The sequence below is a fragment of the Antechinus flavipes genome, chromosome 5 (genome assembly GCF_016432865.1).
Source record: "Antechinus flavipes isolate AdamAnt ecotype Samford, QLD, Australia chromosome 5, AdamAnt_v2, whole genome shotgun sequence".
NCBI lineage: Eukaryota > Metazoa > Chordata > Mammalia > Dasyuromorphia > Dasyuridae > Antechinus > Antechinus flavipes.
Window position 1 is genome coordinate 272,453,672 of NC_067402.1, and position 14,223 is coordinate 272,467,894.

At 39.0% G+C, this 14,223-nt stretch overlaps 1 protein-coding gene across 1 annotated transcript in view; it reads left to right on the forward strand.

Annotated features, from left to right (window-relative positions):
* Positions 1-14,223, forward strand: part of APAF1 (apoptotic peptidase activating factor 1) — an 89,437-nt gene that overhangs the window by 41,221 nt on the left and 33,993 nt on the right. Inside the window, exons 15-18 of the mRNA XM_052001616.1 lie at positions 185-316; positions 1,445-1,570; positions 3,484-3,645; positions 12,627-12,755. Of these exons, the coding sequence (XP_051857576.1) occupies positions 185-316; positions 1,445-1,570; positions 3,484-3,645; positions 12,627-12,755 (549 nt within the window). The remainder of the gene's footprint in view (positions 1-184; positions 317-1,444; positions 1,571-3,483; positions 3,646-12,626; positions 12,756-14,223) is intronic.

The window sequence follows — 14,223 nt, forward strand, 5'->3', positions numbered from 1 at the left end:
GCCTCTGTTTGACTCTAAGCAGATTGATGCTTATGCCCCGCACAGCATCAACTCTGCATAAAACATGAATTCGGGATCGTTGAGGGCCTTGCTTTTCCTTTGAGAAGGTTGAATTGTCATGAGTCTCTGAGCGGTACAAAGAAAAGTCACTTTGCTACCTTGGTATTTTTTTCATCCTGTTTAGATTTGGAATTCAAGGACTGGAGATCTGGTACACACCTATGATGAGCACACAGAGCAGGTCAACTGCTGTCACTTTACCAATATGGAGCATCACCTTCTCTTAGCCACTGGCTCCAATGACTACTTCCTCAAAGTAAGTGTAAATGTTGAGATAATTTTTAAATTTATTAGTATGACTTAAATTTTTTTGAATTTATTAGTATGGCTCAAAATGCCTCCCTTAATTCTTTATATTTAAACAATAGGATCTTACATTTTGAGGTGAAAGAGTTCTTAGAGTGAGGCAGAGAAAGATTAAGGGATTGCCCCAGGCTTTGTAAGCTTAGTGAGTATCTAATGTGGGATTTGAACTGGTTAGACCTTCTTGACTCTGTGCCCAGCACCCTAACCACTGTGCTGCAGGGCATATCACTGTATGTTAAGGTCTTGTAATTAATAATCACCGAAAGAAGGATATTATATACTTATCTGAGAATGTGAGACCCAGGGATTAAATCTCCCAGAGGTCTTGAAAGAGAGCATTTTGACTTTTTTCATTTCCAAGTGATTTCCAAGTGGCAAGTTTCACTCTGGGAACTCTTATGAGTTTTTCTCCCAAAGTGTAGTAACTGCAGTTAAACAGTTAAGTTACTAGATTGAAGATTTGTATTGAGAAGTACCAGAAACATCCATTTCTGGAGTTAAATAATAGCTTTTGCTATAGATTGCCTTTTAGAAACATCTGTGGGTAATTCCAGTCGCTGAGATGCACCTTCCATTTGAATGTTGCCTCAGAAGCAAAAGCGTAACTGTTCTAAACTAGTTAGTTAAAGTAGGCAGTAACTGTCTAGCCAGTTATTTAGTGCTCAAACTAATGGGGTAGGTAAATCTTATCGTTCCCTAGCGTCCCTTAGATTCTCATCTAAGTGCTGTCCCAGTGCTAGGTATTCTAGTTCATGGCACCTCTGGAATACTATGAATTAAATATCTTTGTTTAGCTTAAGAAAAACAAAAGAAACAGATTTAGTCTTGGTGTAAAGGAGAAAGTCCATATCAGTTTGACTTGTCTGACAGTGGAATGTATTGCTGTGGAAGGTGGTGGACTCTCCATTGCTGGAGGTCTTCAGGTAGAGGCTGGATGACCACTGGTTGACTTGGTTGTAAAGGAGATTTCTACTCTGATATGGGCTGGATTTGTTGGCCTCTAAGGTCTCTATTAGCCTGGAGATTCTGTATGATTCTCATATTATCACTAAACCTTTTTGTTTCTACTTCTACGTAGCTCTGGGATCTGAATAAGAAGGAGTGTCGGAATACCCTGTTTGGTCATGCAAATTCTGTGAACCACTGCCGATTCTCGCCGGACGATAAATATTTGGCCAGCTGCTCAGCGGATGGAACGTTGAAGGTGTGCTTTTGTTTGTGTTCAAAATGGATGACAATTTCATTGGATATTCTGATTTATTGGAAAGTTCTTAGATTTAAAAATAAGAGCCATTGATCGATTTTTCCATCAACCTTTTCCCCTGAGCCTGGTCAATGTCACTGTTAGTCATAACAGACTCCCGGGAGTAGTTTACAGTCTTATTCTTGAAGCACATATACTTTGGGTTCATCAGCTGAAGAATATATTAGAGTATATAACATTTTCAATTGTATGGGATTGGTACTTTAAGAGACTTTTAAAGATAATATGGCACAGTGCATGGGAAATTGGTTTCAGAGACAAAAAGACCTGGATTCAAATGCTGCCATTGACTACCTTAGGCAGGTTGCTTCTTTGTAGATCAGGTGCCTTCCTGCATTCATGGAGGGACTTTCCTTGTTGGGAGTTCCATAATAGTGAGTTCACAGGTTTGACTGAGCAGTAACAGATGGATTAAGTCAAAGAATATTTATTAACAGTTACTGACTTTTATGTCTCCACTGATGCCCTACATTGAATGCATCATTGTAGTCTTGAGTTTCCCCATCTGAAAAATGAGGAGGTTGGATTAGATGAAGTTCCTTCTGACTCCAAATCAGTGGTCTCAGCACCCTGTGATCTGGCATTAACAAGGCAGGTCCTGCCAGGCTGGTCACCCTCTCAGTCTAGGCCTGGCAAACATTGGTTTATCTCCTTGGATTAGTTTTAGATTCTTCTCTGTCCCTCAAGCCTCATAAAGTATGGCTATTTCTTACCATTGGGTGACTTTGGGATCCTTCCTTTCCTTCCCTTTTCCTTGGAATCTAAGCTCAGGCTTTAATGCCTGTGAACAGTTTCTTAAAATGGTTCTTTTCTCTCCTGGGCTTTGCTTTCCAGGTCTCAGAGCTGCCAGAACAATTTCCCTCCAGTGCCATTTTCATCACATAATTTACCTATTTAATTCAGTTCAATTCAGCAAGCATTTATTAAAACCCTGCTTCATGCAAGGCCCTATGCCTTGTGTTGGGGATACATAGAAACAGAACACTCTCTGTCTTCTGACGCTCATACCTGTGAAGTGACAGTAAATGCAAGAATCTGTGAGGCTGGAGAAAGGCCTACCAGGGGCATCAGGAAGGGCTTCCCAGAGAAGGTGGAGAGCTTAGTCTTAGAAGGAAGCCCAGAAGAGGAAGGCAGGTATTATAGGCTTTGCAAAGGCAGGGAGGTAGCAAAGGGAATTATAAGAGCTTGTGAAGTTCCTTCTTTTCCACTTATTCTTGAAGGCTTACCACTTTCTGGAATGCTCAGGCATTTTCTAGGCATGTCCAACTCTTTGTGACCCATTCTTGGCAAAGACTGGAGTGGTTTGTCTTTTCCTTCTCCAGCTCCTTTTACAGATGAGAAACTGAGGCAGAGTCAAGTGACTGGTCCAGTGTTATAAAGCTAGTAAGTATCTGAGGCCAGGTTTGAATTCCAGGTCTTCCTCACTTCAGGACTGGCTATCTTTGCATTGCAGTGCTAACTTACTTTATTTACATTTACATCCTGCTCATTGAGAGGTAGGAAAGTTTAATAGATAGAGAGCCAGCCTAGAAGTTGGGAGACACCCAGAAGTGATACACAGCCTGTGCATTGTGTCCTTGGGCAAGTAACCATCCCTCTTAGTGCCCGGGGTAGCTGTGAGGTTCAGAGAAGTTGCTGACTGGTCCAGCCCCACCTCCTCTTCTCTGATGTTGCATTTCCAGTTGTCGACCTGCTTCCACTATTTTACTTTCAGAAGAGATGAAAATGGGGACTTTGATGAAAAATCTAATAAAAAGTAGTGCTTCATTTAGAAAAAGAACTCAGGGGTGATGGGTGGACAGAATTTAGTTATTAGAAATTTTTAAAAACTTAAATCTTTTTTAAAATCAAAGCTTTGGGATGTGAGTTCAGCCAATGAATGGAGTAGCATTGATGTGAGGCAGCACTTCCTGAATTCTGATGGACGTCAGGAAGATGTGGATGTGATGGTGAAATGTTGCTCCTGGTCCAGCGATGGGATGCGAGTGATGGCAGCTGCTGCCAACAGGCTCTTGGTATGTATGAACACATGTAAAGTGATCAATGAAATGTTTTCCTTTTCATTGCTGAAAGGTACATCTGGGTGGCTTCTCTTTATTCCCACGTATGTATGGTATAGATATTCTTGGATACAATAAAGAAAAAGTAAGGAAAAGTAGTTATGTGATGCTGGCCAAGTCACTCATCAGCAATAGGAGGTGATCTGTAGGAAACTATAGAACAAGGAAATCCTGTCTCTATCTCATCCAGGGGCTTTGAACTTAGGGTCCAGGAACTTGTTTTTAAAAATATTTTTATAACCATATTTGAATATAATTGGATTTCTTTGTAATACCATGTTTTTTTAAAATTTTCTGTATTTAAAAACAGAATTCTGGTGAGAGTTTTTTTATTTTTTTCTGTATTTAAAATTATCTCCTTTTCTGTATTTTTTTATTTTCTGTATTTAAAAACAGAATTCTGAGAAGGGGTACATAGACTTCCCCACACTGACTGTTAAAGGTGGGGGGAAGAAATAAAAAAAGTTACAAACTCTTGATAATGTAGCAAAGTCTTCTGCATTATTTTGAGTCCAGATCCATAATTTAATTAGTGTGGGGAATACACAATGCGAAGACTGCATCCAGTACCAGATTAGTAACTCTCTTCTGTAAACCTGTGCTAAGGGATTTTTCTGGGGCAGTTAGAGATCAGATGATTTGCCCAGGTTTTCACACCTTATATATGATACAGATCTGAGATGGGATTTGAACCTGTGACTGAACTCTTGAACTCCTCCCCACTGTGCCAGCAGGGTTTCATTTCATACCTGTAGTGTTTTTAACGTTCAAAGAGCTTTCATACCCATTATCTTGTTTGACAACTAACTGATGTGAGAGGCAGAACAGGTGGTGCTCATTTTTACAGATGTGGAAGCAGGGTCATTGGAAGCCTTCTCCAAGACTGCACACAGACATATTCTTAGTTGCAGATTAGAGCCATGAACCTCATAAACCATAGATTCAGAATTAAGATCTGAATCTCTCAAGTCTCAATCCAATCCTCTGTCTATTGGGCAACATTGTCTCTGTAACAGTAATTAAAGGGAAATGTAAAATTAAACTTATAATAAGTACCAACTGTGCATCAGATTACTGTGTTGTATGTTTTACAAATATTGTCTCATTGGAGCCTTAAAACAACCCTGGCAGGGAGGGGCTATTTCTATCCCCATTTAACAGTTGAACATATTGAGGCAAACAGGATTAAGTGACTTGCTTAGAATCATACAGCTAGTAAGTGTCGGAGATCAGATTTGAACTCGGGTGTCCCTGGCCCCAGGTGAAAATGTAAAATATGGGTCTTCAACTAATGACCTCTAAAGTTTCTTCTAGTTCTTCACCTCTAGTTTTTGATTCTGGGTCCTGTGACTTTTTAGGAACCCAGTGTTTTCCTCTGTAAAACCAGGGAATGACCTGATGGTCCCATAAGTTCTGTTGAGCTCCAGATCTGAGACCCTCTGAACCTGTGTCATGAAAATTTAAGAATGGTCAGAGAATCATGTATGCAGTTGCACACAGAAAGGTGATTCATTGAGACAACTGTGTAACAACACAAATATAGAGGGAGCAGGACCCTACACCTGAGGAGGAAAACTTAGGAAGATTTTTTTCTTGTGTACGTGTGTGCGTGTGTGTGTGTGTGTGTGTGTATACCAGTAATTCTTTGCAAAATTTATTGATGTTAAATAATATATCCAAGAGAACACCTATGGGATTTTGGGCAAGTCGCTTCTCTTAATCTTAGTTACTTCTTTTGTAAAATAGGACCAATAGTGCCTATGGTAGCTATTTTCACAGGTGATTGTGAGCATCACATGAAATAGTGTAGGCAAAGGGTTTTGCAAGCCTTGAAATATAATAAAGAATACAATCTATTATTAAGCATAAACTGCCTTCCCTGCTTCTGAAATCATCATACTGCATTTTTTATGTTAAATTAAAGCTGTTGACTGAATGAACAAGTGAAAGAAAATTAAGTCTTAATTTTCAGATCCTTTATTAGGATTGCCCATGGCACTATGAGAACTCTACTTTTCTCATTTGATTGGTCTTTCTTCTTTTATTCCTCATTGCTGCACCTGCCTCCTTTCCTGTGACCCTTTGAGCTGTCATCTTGCTCCTCATGTTGGGCCTTTCCCTTTACTGCTGCAGCTATTTATCTCTCACCAACTATTCTCTTTTTCAGATCATTTTCAGGAGTCACCTTTTCTTTCTTTCTTCCTTTTTTTGGAGGTTCTTTCTTTTTTTCGTCCAATAGTATTTTATTTTTCCAAATACATGTAAAGATAGTCTTCAACATTAATTTTTGTAAAACTTTGTGTTGTGAATTTTTCTCCCTTTTTTCCTTATCTCTTTCTTCCCCAAGACAACAAGCAATCTGATATAGGTTAAATATGTGCAATTCTTTTAAACATTTACATATTTGTCATGTTGTACAAGAAAAATCAGATGAAAAGAAAGAAAATCACAAGAAAGAAAAACAAACAAACAATAAAAAGGTGAAAATACTGTGCTTTGATCCACATTTAGTCTCCATAGTTCTCTCTTTAGATGTGAATAGCATTTTCCATCCCAAGTCTATTGGAATTGCCTTGAATCACTGCATGGTTGAAAAGAATTAAGTTCATCACATAATTTTGTTGTTACTGTGTACAATGTTCACTTTCTTCTGCTCGCTTCACTTAGCATCAATTCATGTAAGTCTTTCTAGGCCTCTTTGAAATTATTCTGCCAATTGTTTCTTGTAGAACAATAATATTCCATAACATTCATATACCATAACTTATTCAGCCACTCTCCAATTAATGATCATCCACTCAGTTTCCAGTTCCTTGCTACTACAAAAAGGGCTGCCATGAACATTTTTGCACATGTAAGTCCTTTTTCCTACTTTATGATCTCTTTGAGATATAGTCCCATTAGACACACTGCTGGATCAAAGGGTATGCACAGTTTGATAGCCCTTTGGGCATAGAAGAATCACCTTTTCTTGGTAATATTTCAGCTCCCACAATCCTTCAGGCAGCTTCTTTATGATGTTATCTGGTCTTTGTAGGGTCGTAGGGTCTGCCCCCTCTCAGGGATACCGTTCACTGCCCCCTTTCTTTTGCAGGGATAAATAAACAACCAGGATGCTCTCAGGAATATGATAATGTTGCAACTTCCACAATTACCAATATGGGCCTGAATTTCTTTCCCTCCAGGATTGCAGTTCAGCCTTAAATTGTCATCAAGTGAAAATTGGTATAAAGTACTTAATTTTTTTAAAAATAGAAGTCTTGAAAGAATATATTCAGTGGCTTAGAAACTTCTTAGACATTGAAAGGAAGCGTGAATAAGTCAAAAATAGTTTGTTTTTCAGTCTTCCCATGGGGAAATGTCTTGGACACAGGGAAGTCATTTCTTTGCTTTAGCAACATACTAAAAATGGTTGAATTAATTGCTTTTTTGAAAGTTTTTGTTTAGCCTTATTACAGAGGTCTTCATTCACCAAGACATTTTTTGTCTTTGGGATAAATCAGCACATAGCGGACTCTCACTAATTACCTGGAATCATGCAGTGTGGATTGCGGCCCCTCCAAATGTTCTCATCCTGTTTGATCTTTGTCTGGAGCTCTCCAAGATCCCTTAGAAATGAGTTTATTTGACTCACTAGAGGTCTTTCTTGTTCTTTGAAATCTCAGAAGTGATTGTGGATACCTTAGGCTGTGCCTTTTCATGGCCAACCTGCCTGTTCTTCTAGTCATTAATATTCTTGATAGGATTTTGTATTATTTCTCTCCCTTTTAAAAAAAATTGTTGATGATTTAAAAAAATACAGTTGCCTTCTAGTCACTGCTTACTTACAAAACAGTTTCCTCTTAAAACAAAGAATTACAGACAAGCAAGACAGGTACTTGTCCTTGTTTGAGAATGTATACCTCATCCTGCATTAGTTCCTCACCTCTGTCTGAGAGGTAGGAGGCAGGCTTCCCCTTCTGGGCCCTGAAGTTATTGTTGCTCACCTTATTGTTTGGAGTTGTTTTTGTACATGTGGATCTTTGTCCCTTTTTATGATCTCTTTGGGATACAGACTTAGTAGTGGTATTGCTGGCTCAAAAGTTATGCCCAGTTTGACAGTTCTTTGGGCATAGTTCCAAATTGCTCTTCTGAATGGTTGGATCAGTTCAAAACCCCACCAAGAATGCATTAGTGTTCTGGTTTTCTCATGAGTTTTCCAATATTTATTATTTTTGTTTTCTGTCATATTAGTCAATCTGAGAGATGTGAAGTGGTACCTTAGAGTTGTTTTAATTTGCATGTCTCTAATCAGTAGTGAACTAGAGCATTTTAGATGTCTTTTTCATTGTTTCTTGGGGAGAGGGGCTTCATGGCAGCCATTTCTTTAGAGTTCATTATGTATCTTTCTTTCATCCTTTAAGTTATTCATGATGTAATTTTTTTCCTCCAAATCCACAGTCTATGCTCTGAAGTCATATATGATATTACAGGGAGTGGGTTTTTGTAGCAAAGAGTAGATTGGGATTATTGAAAGGACTGTGTAGTTGCCCAAAGGTGGTTCAGCTCTCGTTAAAGTACTTCTTAGACTCCCTATGTTGTTCAGTTGTTCAATTTTCCCTGACTCTTTAAGTTACCAGACCCTTCTGTACTCCTTTATCTCTCCAAGTCTGTCCAGTTCGTGTTCATTATTTCCATGAGACTCTCTATCCATCTCATTCTCTGCCGTTTGTTCTCTTTTCCATTTGCCTTCAATCTTTCCCAATATCAGGGTCTTTTCCAAAGAGTCTGGTCTTCCCATTATGTGGCCAAAGTAGTTAAACTTGAGCTTCTATATTTGACTTCAGTGAATAATCTGAATTAGTTTCTTTAAGTATTGACTGATTTGATCTCCTTGTTCGAGTGATTTTCAAAAATCTTCTCAAGAACCAGAATTCAAAAAGTCGATTCGGTGTTGCTCAGCTCTCTTTATGATTCAGCTCTTACCATCATACATTGCTACTGGAAAAACTGTAACTTTGACTATACAGACCTTTGACAGCAAGGGATTGTATCTACTTCTTAGTATGCTGTCCAGATTTACTATAGCTTTTGTTCCAAGAAGTGTCCTTGAATTTCATGGCTGCAGTCACCATCCACAATAATCTTTGAGCCCAAGAGTATAAAATCTGACACTGCTTCCATTTCTTCTTCCTCTCTTTGTCAAGAAATGATAGGACTAGTTACCAAGATCTTAATTTTTTTTGATGTTAAGCTTCAAGTAGTTTTCACATTCTTCTCTTTTATTCTCATCAAGAAGTTTCCTAATTCCTCTTCACTTTCTGCTATCAGAATGGTATATACATATCAGAGATTGCTGATATTTCTCCCAGCAACCTTAATGCTTTAAAAAAATTTTTTTTATTATAGCTTTTTATTTACAAGATATATGCATGGGTAATTTTTTCAGCATTGACAGTTGCAAAACCTTTTGTTCCCACTTTTCCCCTCCTTCCCCCATCCTCTCCCCCAGATGACAGGTTGACCAATACATGTTAAATATATGTTAAAGTATAAATTAAATACAATATATGTATATATGTCCACATAGTTATTTTGCTGTACAAAAGGAATCAGACTTTGAAATAGTGTACAATTACCCTGTGAAGAAAATAAAAAATGCAGGTGGACAAAAATAGAGGGATTGGGAATTCTATGTAGTGGTTCAATCATCTCCCAGAGTTCTTTTGCTGGGTGTAGCTAGTTCAATTCATTACTGCTCAATTGGAGCTGATTTGGTTCATCTCATTGGACAACCTTAATTCTTGTTGATAAATCCAGCCTGGCATTTTGCATGATGTGCTCTGTATAAAAGTTAAATAAAATGATTGTATACAGCCTTTTCATGCTCCTCTTCAAATCTTAAACTGTATCAGTTGTTCCATGTTTGGTTCTAAGTGTTGTTTCTTGACTCACATATGGGCTTCTCAGGTGGTAAATAAGATGATCTCATGATCTCATACACTCATCTCTTGGAAGATTTGCTACATTTTGTCATGATCCACACAGTCAAAAGCTTTAGTGTAGCAAATGAAGTAGAAGTAGATGCTTTTATGGAATTTGCTTGTTTTCTCCATAATTCAGCAAATGTTGATAATTTAGTCTCTAAATTGTCTCTAGTCTCTAGTTCCTCTGTCTTTTTGAAAACCATCCTACTCTTCTGGTAAATCTCAGGTCATATATTGCTGAAGGCTAGCTTGCAGAATCTTAAATATAATCTTGTTGGTGAATGAAATGAGTACAATTGTTTGATAATTGGAATGTACTTCGGCATTGTCCTTTAGGTTTGGGATGTAAACTTATCTTTTTCAGTCCAGTGATCACTGTTGAATTTGCCAAATCTGCTGGCATATTGAAAGCAACTTTAGCCACATTATCTTTTATGATTTTAAATAACTCAGCTGGAATTCTGTCACCTCCACTAGCCTAACTATTAGCAATACCTCCCTAGTCCAATTGATTTCATTCTCCAGGATATCTGGCTCGAGGTCAGTAACTACACCAGCATGGTTATTAGTGAAATTAAGATCTTTCTTGTATAATTCTATATTTACTTGTCACCTCTTCTGTTTCTGTTAAATCCCTACCACATTGTCTTTTATTTATCCATTTTGCATGAAACATTCCCTTGATATTTATTTTCTTGAAGAGGTCTCTTTGTCTTTCTCATTCTGTTGATTTCTTTACATTGCTTATTTAATAAAACCTTCTTATTTCTCCCTGTTATTCTCTGAAATTCTGCAATCAGTTAAGTATATCTTTCTTTTTCTTATTTCCCTTTTACTTTTCTTCTTTCCTTAGCTTTTTGTAAAGCCTCTTCAGACAGCCATTTTGCTTTCTTGCTCTCCTTTTTCTTTGGATTGTTTTATGTTGCTGCTTCCTGTACAATATTGCAAACCTCTGACCATAGCTTTTCAGGCAATCTATCTCTCAGATCTAGTCCTTGAAATATATTCATCATCTCCAATTTATACTCATAAGAAATGTCATCTAGGTCTTACCTATATGGTCTGATGGTTTCCCCTACTTTCTGTAAGTCTGACATTTTCACTAAGAAGCTCATGGTCACAACAATCAGCTTTAGGTCTTGTTTTAATTGATAGTTTTGGCTGTGAAACATATAATCAATCAGATTTTGATATTCATGTTGTCAATGCTGACATTCATGCTGATGTTCATGCATAGAGTTACCTTTTGGGTTGTTGAAAAAGAATGTTTACTATGACCAAGTAGTTATCTTGACAAATCTGTTAGTCTCTCTTCCCCCTCATTTTGCACTCCATGGTTAAACTTCCCTGTTATTCCAAATTATCTTTCAATTTCTTGCATTAACCTTCCAATCCCCTTTAATGAATGTGACATTTTATTGTAAGTCTTTATAGAACTGGTCAACATTGTTCTCTTTGACATCAGTGGTTGGAGCACCGACTTGTATTACTGTGATGTTGTCTGGTTTGCTTGGATTCAAACAGATATTATTTAATTCCTTTTGAGATTATACCTTAGTACTGCTTTTCTCACCATTTTATTGACTGTGAGGACTATTCCATTTCTTCTAAGAGATTCTTGCCCATAGTGGTATATGTAATGATTACCTGTGTTACATTTACCCAATGAACCCAGAATTCACTAATAAGCAAGAAGTCAATATTCTCATCTCTTGTTTGACCACATCCAGCTTACCTGGGTTCATAGATGCTACATCCCATGTTCCTGTGCAGTATTGATCTTTACAACATTTGATTTTCCTTTAGTCACCAGATGTATCCACAGTTGAGCTTCCTTTTGGCTTTGGCCCAGCCCCTTCATTAGTATTGGGGCTACTTGTAGTTTCCTCTGTTCTTCTCCAATAACATGTTGGACACCTTCCAACCTTAGGGTCATCTCTTTTATCATTTTAATACTGTCCATGGAGTTTTCTTGGCAAAGATACTAGAGTGGTTTGCCATTTTCTTCTCTAGTAGATTATCTTTTGTCAGAATTTGCCACTATCTTTGGTCACTCTGCACAGCATAGCTTATAAGGTTTCATTGAGCTACAGAAGCCCCTCTTCTGTGACAAGACAGTGATCCAGGAAGAATAGGAAATAATTAATGGAGGTTAAGCACTAGAATTGAGAGATTGAGAAAGGCTTCCTGTTGAGATGAGATTTTAGTTGGAATTTAAAGGAAGCCAGAGAGGTTAGGAGTGAAAGTGGAGGAGGGAGAAGCTTCCAGGAATGGGGGACAGCTGGAGGGAATTCTCAGAACTGAAAGATGAAGGGTCTTTTTTGTGATTAAAGAGCCTGTATTGGGGAGTGAAGTGTAGGAGGACTGAAGAGGTAGGAAGAGGCTGGGTGGTGAAGGGCTTTGAATGTCAAACCGAACAGTTTGTTTTTGATGATGGAAACATTTTTGGTTTTGTATTTTCAATGTAAAACATAGTAGGCACATAATAAATGCTTCTAAATGCATAAAGGAATTCATCCTTCTTAAATATATTGGTCAGTAGTTTTAATAATGATAACATTTTTAAAACATCTATTATTTGTCAGGCTTTGCTAGGAATTTGGGATATCACTTTACCAAGAAGTATTTATTAAATACAAAGCAAATGTAAAACATCTCTTACCTTCAAAGCACTTACATTCTACAAGAGGGAAACACTGTATGTTCACAAGAGAAGCCCATTTGCAATCTGCACAAGTAATTTTAGGGAAGGACAGGAGAGGCCTAGTGCCTGGGGGTTTGGGGCAGACTTCTTTCCATGGAGGTAGGGCCAGAGTTCTGAAGAATGACAGGGACAGCCTGGGGAAAGGTTGCCTTTTGCTTGAGTGGCATCTCCTTTTTTGTGTTCAAAGTGACTGCAGATGATCAATTCTCATTTGGGTTGGCTTATGCTTGAACAAAAATAAAAATTTATTTTAATTTTATTTGCAGGTTTTTGATGTTCATAGCAGGAACCTGGTAGGAGAAATCCATACTGGTTATAGCAGCACCATCCGGTACTGTGATTTCTTTCCCAAGAGTCACCTTGCCGTGGTAGCCCTGTCCCACTACTGCGTGGAGGTGAGTTGCTGAATCCTTTGAACTTGTTGGGCCCTCTCCCCTCAGGTTGGGTGGGCTGCAAGATCCTAGTTTTAGATCTGGAAGAGATCTGGGAGGTTAGTGAGTCTGAAAGAGGTTAAGTGACTTGCCCAGATCCAAAGCTTGCACACTGATCCATAGCTGAGGTGAGATTTGAATCCAAGATCTTCTGACTCCAGGCCTAGTCTTTTATCCACAGAAGCCATGCTGCTTCTGGGTAGGAAAGTTCGACTTCTGACTCAGAATCCCTTTCCAACCCCTTGGAGGAGAAGATGAAGGATCTTATGGGAACCGAAGGGTCAAAATCAATCACAGAAACTTGCAGCTGTGTTGCAGCTACAAGCAAATCTGTCTTTCAGATGTTTTTCATTTTCCCTGTAGGTGAGGGGAATGAGAGAGATGTATGCTCCTCCTCTCCTTTCTCCAAGGGTCTTTTTTGTTGAGTATAAACTTTAGGAGGGCAGACACCATTTTTCATTTTTGTCTCTGTATCCTCTGGACCTAGTCCATTAGCTAGCACACAATAGGCACTTCATGGTTTCTGCTGACCACATAAGAGAAGTGGCCCTCCATGTGTTTGAAAGGAATGGAGAGGTTGGTTTTGTCCACAGCCAGAGTCTGGTGGTGGGTGTTTATTGAAATACAAGGCTTGTTGCAGTTCTTCAAGGAAGCATTAAAACTTTAACTCCATCCTTATGGAGAGAGGGGCTCTGCCAGTTTCTCTCCACGGAACAAAGTATAATTTACATTAAATAATGTATGCTCAGGTCAGTGTTTCAAGGAGAAAAATGAAGACTCATGAGTCCCATTCAGATTTCCCGGATGGCTGAGAAGGGCAGGCAGGCAAGGCAGAGAACCAGAACGGGGGAGGGGGGAAGAGAGGGGCCTTGGCGTCTGCTTCTGGGCTGGGTGCTCTCTTAAGGCCTGTGCCTGGAAGAGGGCCTGGCCGGGCTCTGAGCCCAGGCTGCCTTGTGGCCAGACCTGCCTGCCCAGCTGTTCCACTTGTTTCTTGAAATGAGAATGAATTTCTTGCATTGTCACAGGCCAGGATTGCTCAGGAAACGCTGAGTTCCTCATTCCTTTCTTTCATCTGTGTTTTCAGTGTGAATTTTTTCTTTTTTCTCTTGCAACCTACCAGTCATCTGCAAATACAAATACTATAACATAGGAAGAGGATGCCATACTGTAACAGACAAAAAAGGAGGATTCTTTAGCAAAGCATGAGCTTCAGTCTGTAGGCATGCATCTGTTAAATGTGTACCAGCCACTCTGCTGCGTGTTGGAGATACACAAAAAACCAACCCTTCTTCCCAGGAGAGGGCGTATTTGGGAGCCAAAAATGAACGTGAGAGGAGAGTCTAGATCATAGCGAGGGGCCCAGGCTGAGCGACTGGGAGGACAGTGGTACCAATGACAGTGAGAGATGCTGGGGGAGGGAGGGTTTGGGGGA